Below are 18,999 nucleotides of genomic sequence, written 5' to 3'. Positions count from 1 at the left end.
ATGGCTGAGCTCTTTTTGGGAAAGGTGCTGGCGAAGAACAACAAGGACCGGGGTGAATTGGATACAGAGTGGGAGCTGAGCCAGCGACTGGAGAACAGGGTGGTGCTGCTATACTTTGGAGCAGCGAGGTGCTCTCGCTGCCAGGAGTTTGCCCCCATGCTGAAGGATTTCTTCGTCCGGCTGACGGATGAGTTCTATGTGACCCGGGCCAGCCAGCTGGCCCTGGTGTACGTGCCGGGAAGTGGGAATGAGGAGGAGGAGGATGAATTTCTGGATGAGATGCCCAGAAAATGGCTGTCCCTGCCCTTCAAGGATCGAGGGTTTAAACAGTAAGCATATCCCCCCGAGCTGAAGACAGTCTGTATATCTGCAGAATTTTACTGACGCAACACTGCGAAGACACACGATGGGGGAGAGTATAGAGGCCAGGTTACCCAGTTCTAGGCTGAAGATTTTGGGTCAGTCCTGGATTTCTGATCACCACCATCCTGGTGCATTACGGGATTTGCGGCAATGATTTCAATGGGCAGGATCAGGCACTACAAATCCTACACTGCTTTGGGATGTAAAGTTCAAAACCAGCTCCCCCCCATCATGTATTACCTCAGTGTTTGCTGCTGGCGTGCAGCAAGGCAGTATCACGGGGTGGGGGCCCAGGTACATATATCTGAAGCTCACCTGCTGGAAAACTCTGAAAGCGGTAGTGCCATAAGAACATAAGAGTAGCCATACTGGGTCAGACCAATGGTCCATCTAGCCCAGTATCCTGTTTTCCAAACAGTGGCCAAGCCGCATGTTTACAGACTCCCTCCCAGAAGAACTTAGGTATCCCAAGTCTGGGTAGCATGGTGTATAAAGTTATTTTTGTTGATGGTTGTGCAGCGAAGTCAATGACTTTGCTGGAGGTCACAGAGACAGTGGGTAGTTGGGGAAGGGAGAGAACAAGGAATTATTTAATTGCAGTATATTTTCACTATTTACACTGCAAAGCTAGTTTTGTGACTGTAAACATTTAGGGTTTGCTTGTAAGGCAGGTTTTATCCCCAGTTCATCTGTAGGGGCTTTGGAGGGGATTAGAACTAGGATAGGTTTAGACTGGAGCCCTTTAGGGAAACCTGAGTAAAAGACTCTTTTTCCACTCCGTCTCTCTTCCCTTCAGGGAGCTGGAATCAAGGTTTGGGGTAGAGAAGCTCCCTGCTGTGGTGGTTCTGAAGCCTTGCGGGAAGGTCATCTCTTGGAACGCAGTGGAAGAGATCCGCCGGCTGGGGCTGCCCTGCTTCAAAAGCTGGCAGGAGGTCGGTAACCTCATCGACCGCAACTTCCTGCCGGCCGAGTTCTTCGATAATGTGCCAGGCCGGAGCATCACTGACCCGATCCGCCGGCTGAAGTACAAGCCGGAGAATGAGGAGGAAGCCAGGCAGAGGGATGGGGGAGAAGGGCTTTTCTGACTAAGCAGGACAGGAGAACTTCCACCAGCTGGAAGCCTCTCCTTTCTCATTCCACAAGGAGCTGGGATCTTGCAGGGAGGTTTGGGTTGACTTGCATGAAGGGATTTTTAGTATTTTGTTCTTATGGAATGCAATGGGGAAATCCAAGGAGGTTTGATAACAGAAGACGGCATGAGCCTATCTGACCCATTATGTGGGTTGAAGCCAGTATGTCACCCTATCATGGTAATTATTTGGGGTGTACCAAGATGGCATCTGCTGCATTGGGGAGAAGTAAAACCACCATGTAGAGACTGGCTTCAGCTTTGTGACATTGTGATGTCTCCTGTTATCAACCCTCCTTGGGGAAATCATAGCTACAAGTCCCTGCATGCAATGGAGTAAACCCAGGACTGGATCAACCCTGTTGGGTAAATTTGGAGCCAGTTGGCAGACATATTCTGTTGATTGCCAGCTCTGAGGGGCATTATGCACCCTTTGGCCTCCCAAAGTATCTCAGTGCATGTAAGATGGCGTCTCATGGGCTGAGAACGCCAGATGCTTTTGGAGGCAGATGCAGGGAGAGGACTGGTTGTACTGAGCCTCTCGTAACCAGAGGGAGCTGGAGGGAGAGGCAAGTGGGGAAGCATTCTTTCTTTCTTCACCAATCCATTTTTTTTTTTTTTTTTTTTTTTTTATATCTTTATTTATACATTTCACCTATACAGTACCAAGAATACCTCTTGTACAATCAAGGAGAACTGTAAGAACAATTTTACAGAAAGAAAATCACCATCAACATACGCTCCCGCCTCCCCTGTTAGTCCACAACTAAGGGCAAAGACCAAACCACTATTCTGGGAAAAGTAAACCAAAATAAACCCTCAAACAAAAAGAAAGGCACTGAAGGGATTCATGGAAGGCCATTATAACTGAGGTGGAGATGTAACCACCGCCCCAGGTGCCGGAGAAGGCGACCCCCTGCCCCCCCGGGAATCCAGGAACGCTTTTAATTGAACCGGTTCAAAAAACACATATTTTACAGCATTCAACTTCACCACACATTTACAGGGATAGTTAAGCCAAAAAAGGCCCCCCAACTGAAACACAGTGGGGCGTAACTTAAGAAAAGCTTGTCGCCTCCTCTGTGTTACCTTGGTTACATCAGGATACATCCGTATTTGTACATTCAAAAACTTTTCTTTCCGGTATTTAAAGAATAACTTCAAAATCCTATCTCTATCTATCTGTGTAACAAAAGTTACTATAAGGGTAGCACGCTCCCCTTGCCCCTCCTCCCCCTCCAACTCCCGAATAAAGTCCAAGGTATCAAACCGCCCAGCAGACTCCCCGCTAGCAGCCCGCTCTCCTTGAACCCCTCTCTTAAAAGGCTGCAAATAATAAATCTGCGAGATAGGCGGGCATGCCGGCTCAGACACTTTCAACACCTCAAAGAGGTATTTTTTAAAAGTCAGCATCGGTGCAGTCAACTGTTGTTTAGGAAAATTGATCACTCGCAGAGTTTTAGCCCTCTGCCGATTTTCAAGCGCCTCAATCTTCCTGTGCAACCATTTATTATCAGTAATCATAGCAGTCTGTACTGCCTGAACCGATTTAATAGCCGATTCATGGGCCTCCGCTCTTTCTCCCACAGTCCTAATTTGCAAGCCCAGTTGAGTAACAGTCTCAGTTGGAAGCTGAGAGGCCTGTGACAATAGTAACATTTTCTGGGATAATGAAGTTTCCAACGTAAGCAATGCATCCCAAATAGTCTCCAATGTAAAGTTTGGAGGTTTAGGCATAAGTGAAGACTTACTCAAAACTTCAGCACTCCTCTGGGATCCCATAGAGAAGCCAGCCGCCTCCTCCATCTGTTGCCCCCCTGGAGCGCCGCCTCCCTGCACGCTGGAAATCTCCCCTTCCGGGGCCTTCTGTGCACTCCTGCCGAAAGCAGGTCCTGACTCTGAGCTGTCCGCCCCCTCCTCGGAGGCCAGGAAGCCCCGTCCACTCTCGGCTCTCACCGTCGCCGGCATGGGAGGCGGTTCCCTCACCTCCTGGCTGAGCTCCGTCTCAGGCAGCAGGGACGCTTCGCTTCTCTCCGCCCCTCCCGGCAGCAAGACGCCCGAGTTCAGCTGGCTGCCTCCCACCACCACGAAGCGATCCATCGTGCCTGAAGCGGGTCCCGCGGGCACCCCAGGACCAGGCACCCGCTTACCCTTCCGCTTCGGCATTCTTCAGGTAAACGCTATTATAGGGAAAACTCCACCGAGCTACTTCGCCGCGCTCCCTTCAGGCCGCCATCTTGGTCTCACCCCACCGGCCTGTTCTGGTTTTAAACTTACATCCCAAAGTAGTCCATCTCACCAATCCATTTTTTAGCTGTTTATTTATACGTATTTATCTGGAAGGAAGGAGTGGGAGCACTAGCAGCAGAGCTACTTCTTCCCACTTCTGCAAGGGGAAGCACCTACTCCCTTCTGAGCCAAAACTCTCTGGACTGTGCCCCTCCATAAAATCTCAATGGACCAGTAAACCTAGCCAAAGAAGCCGATCCAAGCCTGCTGTTGCCCCAGTGCATGTAGGGAGGTGAAGTTCTGATTTTTTCCCTCACTGATTTCCCTATAAGAAAATTGACAACCACAACTTCCTACAGTTAATGTGGCTAAACTGAAGACCTTCCTGCCCCCTTCCCCTTTCAGTAAACCTCTCCTCTTAAGACTGTATCCTCAAATAGGACAGTCCCGGGTCTACCACTAGTATATTCAGCTTTTCTTTAGAATACACCGGTCATGATGTCATCAAGTGATGCATCTTTTAAAGCGGAGGAAAGGAAGGGGTGTAGGAATGCAAAAAAATGCAATGCACTGTAGCAGGGGAATTTGTGTACTTGTTTATTTATAAAGGTTTACAGCTCCTTATTTCTCAAAATTCAATGTGGGAGTGGTGGGTGAATAAAAGTTCATTTAACACATTAAAATGCAGCTGTGGCGTCTTTCTTTCTTTATCTAAATCAGTAGTTTTAAGCTCCTTTGAGCAGGGACCGTCCTTCTTTGTTAATTTGTACAGCGCTGCGTAACCCTAGTAGCACTCTAGAAATGTTAAGTAGTAGTAGTAGTAGTTTTCAACTTTTCAACCCAGTCCTTGGGAACTACCTGGCCAGTTGGGTTTTCAGGACATCCACAATGAATATGTATGAGAGAGATTTGCATACCAAGAAGGCAGTGCATGCAAATCTAATCTCATGCATATTCATTGTAGATATCCTGAAAACCCGACTGGCCAGGTAGTGCCCAAGGATTAGGTTGAAAACCACTTATGTAAATTACTGCAGATCCTTACTCGGACTTCCAAAGACAGGACTTGGGCCTGTGATCTGGAGTTTGGAGGGAGACCTAGACCAGTTCTTATTTAAGGCATGTAAAAGGCAGCAAAACTAAGGTAAAATCCTGGTACCTAGTAACCCATGCTAAAGTCTTGGATGCTATGAAGGGGGGAAGGGGGGAGGGGCGTAATGTGATCAAGTTGGGGGGGGGGGGGGGAAGTCTGAACATTTTAACACCAAACTCCCATCACGTGGCAATCATGCCAACTTCCGCCACAAACTCATATTAAAAAAAAAAAATCTTGCCCACTCCACCTCCCTTTCAATTCTTCTGAAATTTTACTAGTGACTGTGGTTTGCATCACAACTCAGTACCCCACTTCTGGTTGTACTGTTGAGTTCAGGGTCTCTGTGTGTGGAGTTGTGCATGTGGAGGAGCCATGCTTATATATTGATTTCTCTGCCTATGTATGTGTGTTGAGTTGTGTCTACATTGATTTGTGTGTCTCTGTGCATATGTGCTGAATTGTTTGTGTTAAGCTGTGTTTATGTCAAGTTGTGAGTTTCTGTATGTGAAATTGTGTTTATAATGAATGAGGTGTGTCTGTGTATGTTTGTTAAGTCATGTTTGTATTGAGTTCTGCTTCTCTGTATGGGAAGTTGTGTTTATGTTGTATGGTGTGTCTCTGTATTTGTGCTGAATTGTGTGTGTGTGTTACGCTGCGTTTGTATTGAGTTGTGCATCTCTGTATGTGAAGTTGTGTTTATGTTGTATGCTGTGTCCAGTGCGTATTTCCTAGTAAAAAAGGTGCCGGTACTCAAATGCTAGGCCACTCTTCAGGGGTGGGGTAATCACTGAGGGACCCATCCCACAATAGCCAAGCCCCCTGCAACCAGTCACAGAATGTATGACAAGGCAGAATTGGTGTGTAGAGCCTCAGCTCTTTCATTAAAACTTGGGGTGGGGTCCATGGGTCAATTTTAGCAGACAACAGAAAAGGTGCCGGTACTCAGTATCCCCAAGTACCCCCTCAAAAAAAGCCCTGGCTGTGTTGAGCCATTTTTGTATTGAGTTGTGTGTTTCTGTATGTGAAGTTGTGTTTAGGGGAAAGGGAAATGGGACTTGATATACCACCTTTCTGAGGTTTTTGCAACTACATTCAAAGTGGTTTACATATATTCAGGTACTTATTATGTACCAGGAGCAGTGGAAGGTTAAGTGACTTGCCCAGAGTCACAAGGAGCTGCAGTGGGAATTGAACTCAGTTTCCCCAGGAGCAAAGTCCACTGCACTAACCACTAGGCTACTCCTCTACTCCACTCCACTGTATGGTGTGTCTCTGAATGTGTGCTGAATTGTGTGTGTGTTAAGCTGTGTTTGTATTGAGTTGTGCATCTCTGTATGTGAAGTTGTGTTTATGTTGTATGCTGTGTCTCTGAATGTGTGCTGACTTGTGTGTGAGTTGAGCTGTGCTTCTGTTGCATTCTGTGTCTCTGTATGTGTGCTGAAGAGATTTTCTTTTTGTGTCTGTTTGTACCAGACTAATGTCACGGCTGGATCATCCTGTCTGGCTGGTTTGATCCTCTTAACCTGGCAGCAGGGAAGAGTGTAGAGAGCAAACCAAGGAGGCTCCATTACCCAATCATCTTTCCTTTAATTTAGCCAGAAAGACGGGGTGTGTGATGTGCCACCGCTAGGACCTGGAGGGGTCCGAATCCAGCACACGGTGCTAACACACATCCACATGGAAGAGGAGCAACAGACAATGGTTTACCATTTGCTCTTGTGAAATAGGCAAAGCCCCATCAACCTTCAGTAGCAACTGTATTGTGTTTTTTTTCTTTTCTTTTTTAATAGTGCTTTTATAGTGTTGTCGAGTGTGCTTTCTGAATGCAGAGACGCTGGAGCAGGTTTACAGCTGCACAGGTGCAGGAAGTAAGGAATGCCCCTGCTTAGAAGAGATTGCAAGAAAAACTGTTTCCTCAGAAAATTTATTTTATATTTTGCTAACACTGTGTGCAGAACAGGGTAGGAGACAGTCAGCGGTTTGTTGCATGAGGCCCCCATCCCTGAAGAGCTTACAGCTGAGAGCACAAGATGTTAAGTGGCCTCGGGACACACCTTGCCAGACAGGTTTTCAGGATACCCACAATTAACATACATGACACATTTTTGCATATACATTTATCTCATGCATATTTATTGTGCATATGTTAAAAACCTGACTGGCTGGGTGTGTCCCAAGGACTGGATTGAGAACTCCCTAGAGTAGACAAATTTTTAAAACATTGCAATGGCATCACACACACACACACACGGTTCATGAATGTCATGTGATGAGATCTGTACGCTCTTACCAAGATGGCCGCTCCTACTGGTTCCAAGATGGCTGCCTTAGCAGGTGCACATGGATTGAAGGGGGACACTGCTTAAAGACACCTCAAACATGACCTGTGTTTTCGATCCTCCATGGGGTGGGTGTTGCTTTGTCCCTTCCCCATTCCCTGGCAGCTTTGAAAACCTCACTTAGGTGGAGATAAGTTCTCCCAAAAAGTATTCCCTGTTGTCAGAGTAGAGTTTGTTAAGTAAATATTATCCCTTCTAAGGCCTCCAGACCTCCTCCACATTACATAGTGTAGCTGTTTGCATCTGATGTCTTTATCTATATGAAATAATAGTTCCTCACTCTCTCCCACCCCTCCACTCCACAGTGTGGGTCCAACCCCAGAGTCAGTGCATGAAATATTTGTGTTCAGGCCTGAAAGAGGAGCCTTATCCACCGAGGTCTTCCTAGGCTCCCTGTGAAGAGTTAACCTGGCCCGCCCAGGTGATGGTAGTAGCAGAAGGAGGAGGAAGAGGAAGAGGGAGGATCTGATTCATGGTGTCAGGTAACAAGGAGGTTGAGTAGTTTCATCACCTCTGGCCGGGAATGTGGAAAATCAACATCTCCTTTGAGCTTTAAGACCTTCCTTAGAGTCTGAGTTTCGTCTGGAAAGACGGACAAGACCAACAACAGTGGATACAAAAGTGCCTGTGGGCCTGACTCGTCTACCATGGGCTATAAGGGAAGACATTCTGATGTATAAAAGGTGAAGACCCAAACGGGGCAGCTACAGTTCTCTAGCAAACGTCAGACTTTTCCGGACGCCTCACTCATCTGGAATTGGAAGGCCGACAGAAAACATCTGGGAGAGGGATAGGATTGGTTGTATGTGTGCACAGGGCTTGTCGCCACCCTACTGATGTGGGGAACTGTGGCAAGACCATCTTTGGCTTCACTGCTGTGAGGGGTGGCCCAAAACCTTTGGGGTCTTGGCTGAAGGATGAACGCATTGCAGAGGGGACATTTTCCAGGTCACTTCATCAACCTTTGAAATTGTCTTTCTATGCCATTTCCCTCTGGACGGTGGTGCCACCACATCCGCTGGAAAAGTCCAGTTGGCAACTGGGCAGGAGCCCTTTGGAAGACGGTAGAACCATTGACCGCTTGACCACTCATCAAAACTCACGGCCTTATGCACCTGAGTGATACAATTGGTCCCCTGTTTTCCTTTACCAGTGACACTGGGGATCTCTGAGAGCTGCCCACCACCTCATTCTTAGAAAATGCTACAGTCTGAAGAAGGATTTCGCTCATGTGTGCCCATGTCTCAGGATTATTCCGAATTAAAAGGAATTGGAGCCTGCTGGACGTCTAGTTTTCCCCCGCTCACCACAGGTCCTAGAGGGTCACACTGAAGGAAGAGTCCAGCATCCTTCTGACTTGTGGGGGTTTACGGTGGTTACATGAACCTTACATTAGAACTTAGAAGCTTATCATGAACAGCTCAGGCACAGAGGGCAGCTCTCTTACTGTGGACCAGGGCTACCCAGCTGAGGCTCATGGGCCTGACACGGGGTTCACTGCTCTGTGGGCATCGGTCCAGGACCCAGTTCGTGCTGGCCACCTGAGAGGTCAGGTGAACCTCCGTCCAAAGGAACTGCTGCAGGTGACGGGTTGCCTAAGGAGCATCGGTGAGAAACTCTACAGCTTCCGGGCCCTCTTCCAGGGCCAAGGTAGGCCTCTTAAATGCTATTTCCATGAATAGATTGTCCAAGCAGCATCCCGAGAATCCTCCCAAATCCCCGTACAGGGCGGTACACTGAGCTTGACACGCTGCATTCATTTAGCCATGCAGAAATCCCAGCCGGCACCATTCCAAACATTCCTTCTATAGTTGCCCCACTTGGTTACTCTATCCCTCCCCCCTTCCCTCCTTCCTTCCCCCTGCCATCCCTCTATGCACCCCTCCATTATTCCTTCCTCCATCCCTGTGACAGAGATAATGAGGGGTTGAATACAAACAGCTGAAATGGAAAGGCATGGGAGAGCTCCTTTTAACTCACAGTAACGTCCCAGCTTGGAAGCCAGAGAGTAAAGGTTCAAATCCTAAAATGGGACGAACAAGTCGGGGTAATGTGTAGGACAGTGGTTCCCAAACCTGTCTGTCAGGTTTTCAGGATATCCACAATGAATATTCGTGAAAGATTTGCATAAGAACATAAGAGTAGCCATACTGGGTCAGACCAATGGTCCATCTAGCCCAGTATCCTGTTTCCAATACAGGTCACAAGTACCAATTAGCAGCAACATTCCAGAACCCCAAAGGGTAACAAGATTCCAGAATCCCTAAGAATAGCAAGATTGCATGTACCACCCCAAGGAGCAGCAACATTCTAGAACCCCAAACAGCAACAGCATTCCAGAATCCCCAAGAATAGCAAGATTCCATGTAGAACCCCAAAGAGTAACAAGATTCTGGAATTCCCAAGAATAGTAAGATTCCATGTACAACTCCAAGGAGCAGCAACATTCCGGAACCCCAAAGAGTAACAAGATTCCGGAATTCCCAAGAATAGCAAGATTCCATGTAGAACCCCAAAGAGTAACAAGATTCTGGAATTCCCAAGAATAGTAAGATTCCATGTACAACTCCAAGGAGCAGCAACATTCCGGAACCCCAAAGAGTAACAAGATTCCGGAATTCCCAAGAATAGCAAGATTCCATGTAGAACCCCAAAGAGTAACAGGATTACGGAATCCCCAATAATAGCAAGATTCCATGTAAAACCCCAAAGAGTAGCAACATTCCAGAACCTGAAAGTGTAACAGGATTCAGGAATCCCCAAGAACAGCAAGATTCGATGTAAAATCCCAAAGAGTAGCAACATTCCAGAACCTCAAAGAGTAACAGGATTCTGGAATCCCCAAGAACAGCAAGATTCCATGTAAAACCCCAAAGAGCAGCAACATTCCAGAACCTCAAAGAGTAACAGGATTCCGGAATCCCCAAGAATAGCAAGATTCCATGTAGAACCCCAAAGAGTAGCAACATTCCATGCTACCAATCCCAGGGCAAGCAGTTATTTCCCCATGTCTGTCTCAATAGCAGACTATGGACTTTTCCTCCAGGAATTTGTCCAGACCTTTTTTTCAACCCAGATACGCTAACCGCTGTTACCACCTCCTCCACTGCATGCAGTTCTCTCTCATAAATATTCATAGTGGATATCCTGAAAACCTGACTAGCTGGGGGTTCCCCCCAGGACAGGTATGGGAACCACTGGCGTGGGACATAGCAGTTGTGGGACCTTCACACAGTCCCTCCCTCCATCCATTCTCTCCTCCATCCTCTTTAAAACTGTTGCACCTTCTAATTCCTGTATCCCACCGGTTCATCCACAGCCATCAGCCTGCCCCTTCCTTTGGTTATCCTTTTGGTTATATCTTCCTCTAGCTGATCATTCTGCCCATTTCTCCGTTCTCCTAGATTTTCCAGTCCTTCATCCCAATAATTCCTCTCTCTGCTTTTCCCTAATGGCATCATCTCTGCATTCCAACTATCTCTTTCCCCACCTTCACCCGCCTGCCCATCCCCCCTCTCTCTCCTGGTCCACTCTCATCCTTGTCTCTTTCATCTGCTTTCCCTCCATCTCTCAACGTGTTCATGTCTCTGTCTGCCCACTGCCATCCATCTACCCTCGTCCTTTGCCCATCTCCGTTTGCATTCACCACCTTTCACGGATTCACCTCCCAGCGGGTCCATATTCTGGAATTCACCCAATCTCTGTTACTGAGCTGGTTAACGGAGACCTAGAAGCCTATAAGGTCCTGCTGCCTCGTAAGGGCTGGATGGCTCTCAGGTGTCAAGGTAAAGGCACAGCAGTGTTCCGCAACTGGGACTTATCCCAACTGGAGTGATTGGTTTATGTTCCCAGATCAGCTTTTTCCCTGGGAGTCCGAATGTATCATACCCACCGGAAGTGCTTTTTTTTTTTTTTTTGCTTTTGAAGGTCTTCAGGGCTGTAGCTAGAACTGTTTCTTGTTATCTCCTTTCCAGGAACCGGGCCCCCATCCAAGAACAAGATAGAAGAGGAGCTGAACGAGTTAATCCAGGCCATCAACCTTCTCCTGAGCAAGTGTCCTACTCTGAAATCCAGCCCCATCCTGGGTGCTATGACCTCGATTACCACAAGTGTTAATGGTAAATACAGACACCCAGCTTGCCCCCCCAGCACCCAACTATCAAGTCATACAGCAGGCCAAAGAGGTGGGAAGGGGGAATATTTACTGTCTTTTCCCAAATATCATGATATCACATGCAGCATGGAGCTATGGGGTAAATCAGCTTTTTTTCAGTGGTATCAGTGCAGTGTGCACTCCTTTGTTAATTCAGCTCTTTTCAGTGTTATCAGTGCTGTGTGCTTTCCCTTGGTAATTCAGCTCTTTTCAGTGTTATCAGTGCCGTGTGCTTTCCTTTGGTAATTCAGTTCTTTTCAGTGTTATCAATGCAGTGTGTGCTCCTTTGTTAAGTCTGTCCATTGCCAGTGTTATCAATTCAGTGTGTGCTCCTTTGTTAATTCATCTTTCAGTGTTATCAGTGCAGTGTGCACTCCTTTGGTAATTCAGCTCTTTTCGGTGTTATCAGTGCCGTGTGCTTTCCTTTGGTAATTAATCTCTTTTCGGTGTTATCAAAGCTGTGTGCATTCCTTTGTTAATTCAGCTCTTTTCATTGTTATCAGTGCCGTGTGCATTCCTTTGGTAATTCATCTCTTTTCGGTATTATCAATGCCGTGTGCATCCTTTGGTAATTAATCTCTTTTCGGTGTTATCAGTTCCAGGTGCATTCCTTTGTTAATTCAGCTCTTTTCAGTGTTATCAGTGCTGTGTGCTTTCCTTTGGCAATTCAGCTGTTTTCGGTGTTATCAGTGCCGTGTGCTTTCCTTTGGTAATTCAGCTCTTTTCAGTGTTATTAGTGCTTTGCTAAATCACCGTTGCCCTTCTTGCTCAGTTGCTTCCTGCTTTTCCCCTGGAGTCTTTTCAGTGACCAGCGCTTGTGTTTTGATGTTTGAGGGTCTCTGTTGTGCCCTGTCTCCTCATGTGGGGTTTTAAAGTGGTATCTCCTGCAGAAAGTGCTGCTGCTGTCTCAAAGCTGTATGAGGTGATACATAAATATCTTAGCAGAGAAAGAGAGAGCGGTTCGGCTCCATCTTTAGAAGCGAACGGGTCTCAAAAGCTCCTTGTGCTGTCCCGGGGCTGGTTTGTTTGTGTTGGCAGTGAGAGGAAGACCAGCGCCAGAAGCTGTTTTCACAGAGAAGATTCAGCTGTGTAGGAGGAACACAAGACAGAATATACAAATTGTGTTTTACTTGTGGTGAGGATGCTGTCACATGAATGCACAAGATGCTGCACCAGCCAGGAACATGTCTCTTCACCCTGTGGCTACAGGAACATCTGCTCCTTCAGGAAAATTCCACTCAGCCCTTCTACAGAGCCCCTGTCAAATCAGGACAGGCCATGTCACTGAGACACTCAACCCTTTGACACAGTCCCTGCTGTTTTCTGACAGCCTGTGTCCCAGAGACACTCAGTCCTTCAACACAGTCCCTGCTGTTTTCTGACAGCCCGTGTCCTAGAGACACTAAGCCCTTCAACACAGTCCCCGCTGTTTTCTGACAGTCTGTGTCCCAGAGACAGCCCTTCAACAGTCCCCGCTGTTTTCTGACAGCCTGTGTCCCAGAGACACTCAGCCCTTCGACACAGTCCCCGCTGTTTTCTGACAGTCTGTGTCCCAGAGACAGCCCTTCAACAGTCCCCGCTGTTTTCTGACAGCCTGTGTCCCAGAGACACTCAGCCCTTCGACACATTCCCCGCTGTTTCCTGACAGCCTGTGTCCCAGAGACATTCAGCCCTTCGACACAGTCCCTGCTGCTTCCTGAAAGCCTGTGTCCCAGAGACACTCAGCCCTTCGACACAGTCCCCGCTGTGTGATGTTAGAATGTGTTGCAGGAATACATCAACTCTGCTGACTCCTGGCAGGATGGGTTATAGGAACAATGGTCTGTGTATAAAGTTCTTACTCTGTTCTGGCAGGATGTGTTACAGAGACACTCAGCCCTTTGACACAGTCCCTGGTGTCACAGACACTTAACCATTTTGCACAGTCCAATTTCAGCTGTACAGAAGTGAGAGATGAGAGAGAGATTGTGAAAGATTGCTTGGAAAGAGAGAACAGAGGGGCAGATTAAAAGAGAACTGGAGAGGGAAGGGAGGTGGAAAAATTCAGAGGGAACAGATGGAGGGGGGAGAGAGGAGGAAGTCTGTGTTTTGTTGTCATGAGCCTCTGGAAGTTCCTCTTTTCACATCGGCTGTAGATGTTCCACTGGCGTCATACAACAGGCTGGCACTTCCCCATGGCGCCCTGCTATAAAGTGATTCTCCACCCCACCCCCACCTTTCCAATCATCCCACCCCGGATCCCTCCCATTAATTTGGAGGGTTTCTGCAGTGTGTCTAGGGATGCTGGGCCTGTTCATGCGTGTGTCTATGCCACCCCACTGCTGCTGGCGTCCTTCCATCTATGGGGTCATCTTATCCTGCCTGGGGCAATGGGCACCAGCTTCTGGGTTTCGGACACAAGCTGTGGTGCCCCACAATTAGGCATCACAACACAGTCACATGTGATATGCCAGAGATTTTTACCAGCTATTTGCATCTCTGCATTAAGGGCAGAGGAATCTGTTTGATATGTGTCATTAACTCTTTACTAAGGACCTCTGTAAGCAGCAGACTTATCTTCCAGGTGCTTGGATAATGAGGAGTTGCATGACAGAGGAATGTGTAATGAGGGCTGTTTAAGGGGGGGGCATGAATGTATAAGGGTGTTTGTTTAATGGGGAAGTACTTTATAACCCAGAGGGTTGTGTAATGAGGACATAGATTATAGGAAGGGCTACTTAATTAGAATAATGAATAATGAAACGGTCTTCAGACCACAGATGACAGAGGGCTGCATAATGGGGACAAGGATGTTTGTTTATTAGGGACATATAATATGGGAATGGCTGTGTAGTAAGGCCAAGGACAGATAACAAAGAGGCCTGGTCAATGGGGAGATTGATAGTAAGGAAGACTGCTTACAGGGAACCTGGATAATGAGGAGACCTGTTCAATAGCACAAGGATACCGTGCAGTGGTGTATCCATTCAAGACACGTGTGTAACGCATGCATTCCCTATCAGTCCCTCTCTCCTCCCTCCCTCCCCCCCCCCCGTGCCTTAAAGTCACCTCCAGTCTTCGCCCTGGCAGCACCAGCAGCAATGGCACTCATAAGCTGCCTGCGGCCTGCACCGGGGCTTTCTCTCTGAACAGTCCCGCCCCTTCTGATGCAACTTCCTGTTTTCTGAAGGGCGGGATGGTTCAGAGCAGTGGCGTACCAAGGGAAGGAGAATGGGTGTGGTCCAGGCAGTAAAGGGGGTGAACTGAGCAGTCGCGCAACTGTCGGCTGTGCCGGTCTCCTGCCCCTTCTGATGTAAACTTCCTGTTCCTGTTCCGGGGCAGGGGACTGGCCCTCAGTGCACCCCCTTTACTACTTGGAGGGAGGGAGGTGGGAGGGCTGGAGACAGTGGCAGCGGTGGGGTGGGGTGGGGGGAGTGTGACAGGCCTGTAGGAGGGGGTGCTCCACCCCAGGTGGCAACCAAGCTGGGTTCAGAGAGAAAGCCCCGGTGAAGCCGCAGGCAGCCAATGAGTTCCGCTGATGCTGATCGGGTGAAGACTGGAGGTGATTGTAAACTGGGGGGGGGGGGGGGGGGGGGGGAAGGGGGCAGCAGCAGGAGGGAGAAGGGAGGGAGATGCGGTGTATGATGCACCCCCTGTTCACAATTCCTGGCTATGCCACTAATACCAAGGGCTGGTAAATGAGGACACAAATGACAAGGAGACCTGTTTAATAAAGTTTATTCTACTTTATATTACTTTAGTCTCGGCGTCCTGAAGTCATTGGTCCACTTCCCACTTTGTTTTTCTGTATCTGTACCCCGTGGGATTTTGTGTTCATCCACTCTGTGGAGAGCCTTCTTCGATACTTTGTAATAGGGACATGGATACAAGGACTGGTTAGTAGAGACATGGATAAGGAGACCTGTTTAATAGGAATATGGATACCAAGGGCTGTAGGCGGGGACATGGATAATGAGGAAGACTGCTTCAGAAGGACACGGATAACGAAAAGACCTGTTTACTAGGGACATGGATAATGAAGAGGCTTGTTTAATAGGGACACAGCTAATCAGGATGGCATCTGAAGCATCGTCAGCCCTGGCAAGCAGGAGGATTGTGAATCGGTCTCAGAGACTGAACCCGGGTCTCCCGCCCCTACCAGGAGTGGAGGCAGGTCTGAAGGCGGCACTCTATGTAAAAAACGAGATGTTTCCTGCTGAGGAACTTTCTTGCTTTAACAGGAAGTTGACGGGCAACACAGCTAACTGTTGTGGGGTTTTGCAACAGAGGCCTCAGACCTGCACCTTCCTGGCTATGCAAACGCTAGGTAGGGGTGGGTTGGCTGACAAGAAGGGCAGCAATGGGATTTTAGTCTCTTGAAGGCCATTGGCTCGGAGGGCTCCAGTGGTGGGGGTGGAATCTCATCATGGAAGACCCAGAAGCAGGTGGTAGGTGACAACTGTCTGTCAGTCTGTCTGTGTCTCCTTTGTCTACGATCTGCTCAGTTTCCATCACTCGGGGCTCATGTTCTGAAACAGGATTTTGGAGCTGGTGAGGTCACGATGAGAAGGGCGTCCCTGACATCACATGGTGCTACTTTGGGTGAAAAAAAAAACCTAGTCCTCTCCTGGAACAGCAGGATATGAGATATTAGATTTCCACCATCACCTGGCATGGCTTTAATGACAGAGTCCTGTGCGGACAAGGCTGTGCAATTTGCACAAGATAGATAGAGGCTTTGTGGAAACACCAGCCCAGTGAAGTGTGGTGAATCTGCACCCTGGGATCACTAATGATACTTAAACAAGATGTAAAATCCATATACAATCAAAATGTTCATAAATCAAGATCAAAAATCCATATACAATTAAAATGTTCGGTGTGCAAGACTCGACACAGCTGTGTTTCGGCCTAAAAGGCCTGCATCAGGAGTCTCAATATCAGATATTTTGTTTCTTGTATCTTTCACCATCAGATATGATAAACCTTGTATTCGTCTTTCAATTGTTGATTTTGTATTGAAGCTGTAGCGTCTCTTGAATCAGACTCTAATAATACTCTTGAAAATTATCTAATCTCGAGTGGGAACCCGGATCGGTTTTCAAGAGTATTATTAGAGTCTGATTCAAGAGGCGCTACAGCTTCAATACAAAATCAACAATTGAAAGACGAATACAAGGTTTATCATATCTGATGGTGAAAGATACAAGAAACAAAATATCTGATATTGAGACTCCTGATGCAGGCCTTTTAGGCTGAAACACAGCTGTGTCGAGTCTTGCACACCGAACATTTTAATTGTATATGGATTTTTATCTTGATTTTTGAACATTTTGATTGTATATGGATTTTACATCTTGTTTATTGACCATTAAAATCGTATTTTTTAACTGGATTTTTACCTGACACGTCTTTTTCAGTTTTCGACTTTTTAATTTTTTTCTTTTAGTCATCTTCGCTGTTTTGGTTTGCAATTTTGCTTTTTTTGCGAAGACTAGTTTCTTCTGTTTTTTATATTATCACTCATGGTAGAACAGATGACAGGTAGACACCATGGGATTGAAGGTGGGCTCTCACAGAACAAGGCTGTGAACCCTGGGATGGCTTGATACTTTAACACGCCCCAGGGATGCGCAAGGAATGAAACAGTGATATGCCCTGTGCTTCATATGCACCATGGGATCATGGCTGGCTCAGTGCACTGTGTGGTGCAGCCTGGGATTAGAAGCACACCTGTGGGATCATGAGGCTGTATGCGCGGCAGTGGGGTACTGTGGGCACAGCTAAAGCACGGAGATCAGGATGGATGAGAGGAAACAGCAGTTGGACAGATAAACTGCATTTTGATGGATTTTTAAAAGGAGAAAGGCAAAGGAGAAATGGAAATAAAAACTCAGTTTGAGTAGTGAAGCCATAGTGAGTGAACTGTAGCTTTAAGGCTTCTTTTGGGCCCTTTCGTTGGGAGAAAGTGGTGACCCGTTGCGCAGGACACCCCAGCTCAACATGTCCGGTTTCAGATGGCAGCAGGTGAACAGTTTGTAGGACGTGTCTGGTGTGTATGTGGTGAACACCATAAACAGTCTTTGATCTTGTAGAGAAATGGGGGTGGGGGGGGTGGGAATGGGTATTTCACTTCCATTTACACCCTCCAGCATCTGTTCTTCACTGACTTTCCTGTTCTGTATCAGTGGAACAGTAGTGATTATTATTACAAAATTCTATCAGTGTACACTGCACTGTACAAAGAGCAGTGATTATTATTTATAAATGTCCGTCAGTGTACACAGCACTGAACAGTCACAGAGCAGTAATTATTATTTATAAATGTCCGTCAGTGTACACAGCACTGTACAGTCAAAGAGCAGCCATTATTATTTATAAATGTCCGTCAATTTATAAATGTCTGTCAGTGTATACAGCACTGTACAAAGAGCAGTGATTATTATTTATAAATGTCCGTCAGTGTACACTGTACTGTACAGTCACAGAGCAGTGATTATTATTCATAAATGTCAGTGTACACAGCACTGAACAGTCACAGAGCAGCCATTATTATTTATAAATGTCTGTCAATTTATAAATGTCTGTCAGTGTATACAGCACTGTACAGTCAAAGAGCAATGATTATTATTTATAAATGTCCATCAGTGTACACTGTACTGTACAGTCACAGAGCAGTAATTATTATTTATAAATGTCCGTCAATTTATAAATGTCTGTCAGTGTATACAGCACTGTACAAAGAGCAATGATTATTATTTATAAATGTCCGTTAGTGTACACTGTACTGTACAGGCACAGAGCAGTGATCATTATTTATAAATGTTCGTCAGTGTACACAACAGGGACATATCGCTTGTTAGGAATTATGAATTTGAGTGAAAGATACTTCTCAAAGCAGGCTTTCAGCAGCCTGGCTTATATTCTTCATCTCTGGTGAATTTGTGAAAGGCCTCCTGGTGGAAGTGGTGGTGATGAAAGCAGTATCTGAATTCAAGACAGCTTGGGACAAGTCTACAGGATCTGTAAGGGAGTGATAGGGAGAGTAGATGGCTTGGATGGGCCGACTGGATAGGCCACATGGTCTTTATCTGCCATCATTTTTCTATGTTTCTATGAGACTAACATCGGCTCCCTTATAGTCTATCTTATACCCTCCTGCCAGCAGCCAATGAACTGAAGTTATCACTGTGGTTAAACTGTGTAATCAATTTTGTGCTCGTGAGGAAGTTTTTCTGCTTGTAATATTTTTATATTCAGATGCTGAGGAGCAATTAGTGTAGGGGTGACAGCCTGTCCAGATCGATCTCAACTTTCATCAGCTCTGTCCCAGCTGTAGGCATGGATTCTGTAGAACTACATTTCCCCGCATGCAAATGAAGTAAAACCAGGACTAGATCAACCATTCCCATTAAGCCCCTCCTTTCCATTTTACTACTCGGAACCAGTGTCGCTAAGGGAGATTCCAACTCAGCTGCCATATTCTCAGGGGTCCTTTTACTAAGGTGCGTTGCAGACGCGTGTATTGGACGTGTGTGAGTCCATTTTTTGGCGCACCCGAAAAAAAACAAAGGCCTTTTTTTTCTGGCGGAAATAGACGTGCGGCAAAATAAAAACTGACTTAGCGGTAAGGTCTCACGTGTTAACCGGGCGATTATCGTCAACACGAGTATACTGCTGATGACCGTCCGGTTAGCGCCACATGGTAGAA

General features: G+C 46.9%; 2 protein-coding genes across 3 annotated transcripts in view; both read left to right on the top strand.

Annotated features, from left to right (window-relative positions):
- On the top strand, window positions 1-1,448 carry NXNL1 (nucleoredoxin like 1). The gene is made up of 2 exons (XM_030194712.1): window positions 1-329; window positions 1,160-1,448. Exons 1-2 carry the CDS (start codon window positions 1-3, stop codon window positions 1,446-1,448), a joined length of 618 nt encoding a protein of 205 aa, XP_030050572.1.
- A 6,197-nt stretch (window positions 1,449-7,645) lies between these two features.
- Window positions 7,646-18,999, top strand: part of GMIP (GEM interacting protein) — a 33,951-nt gene continuing 22,597 nt past the window's right edge. The window contains exons 1-2 of one of the 2 annotated variants that reach the window (XM_030197111.1): window positions 7,646-8,806; window positions 11,131-11,274. In XM_030197111.1, the coding sequence (XP_030052971.1) occupies window positions 8,569-8,806; window positions 11,131-11,274 (382 nt within the window). In that variant the 5' untranslated portion in view covers window positions 7,646-8,568. Of the gene's footprint in view, window positions 8,807-11,130; window positions 11,275-15,556; window positions 15,737-18,999 lie in introns of those variants that run through there. The other variant, XM_030197112.1, reaches the window with a different exon arrangement.

Source organism: Microcaecilia unicolor, chromosome 3 (assembly GCF_901765095.1).
Source record: "Microcaecilia unicolor chromosome 3, aMicUni1.1, whole genome shotgun sequence".
Classification (NCBI taxonomy): Eukaryota; Metazoa; Chordata; class Amphibia; order Gymnophiona; family Siphonopidae; genus Microcaecilia; species Microcaecilia unicolor.
This window is presented reverse-complemented; position numbering and strand designations above follow the sequence as displayed.

Excerpts from the sequence above, each read along its gene's own strand:
- NXNL1 (XM_030194712.1), top strand. The coding sequence starts at position 1 with ATGGCTGAGCTCTTTTTGGGAAAGGTGCTGGCGAAGAACAACAAGGAC. Across the intron at positions 330-1,159 it reads AAGGATCGAGGGTTTAAACA|GGAGCTGGAATCAAGGTTTG; the intron begins GTAAGCATATCC and ends TCTTCCCTTCAG.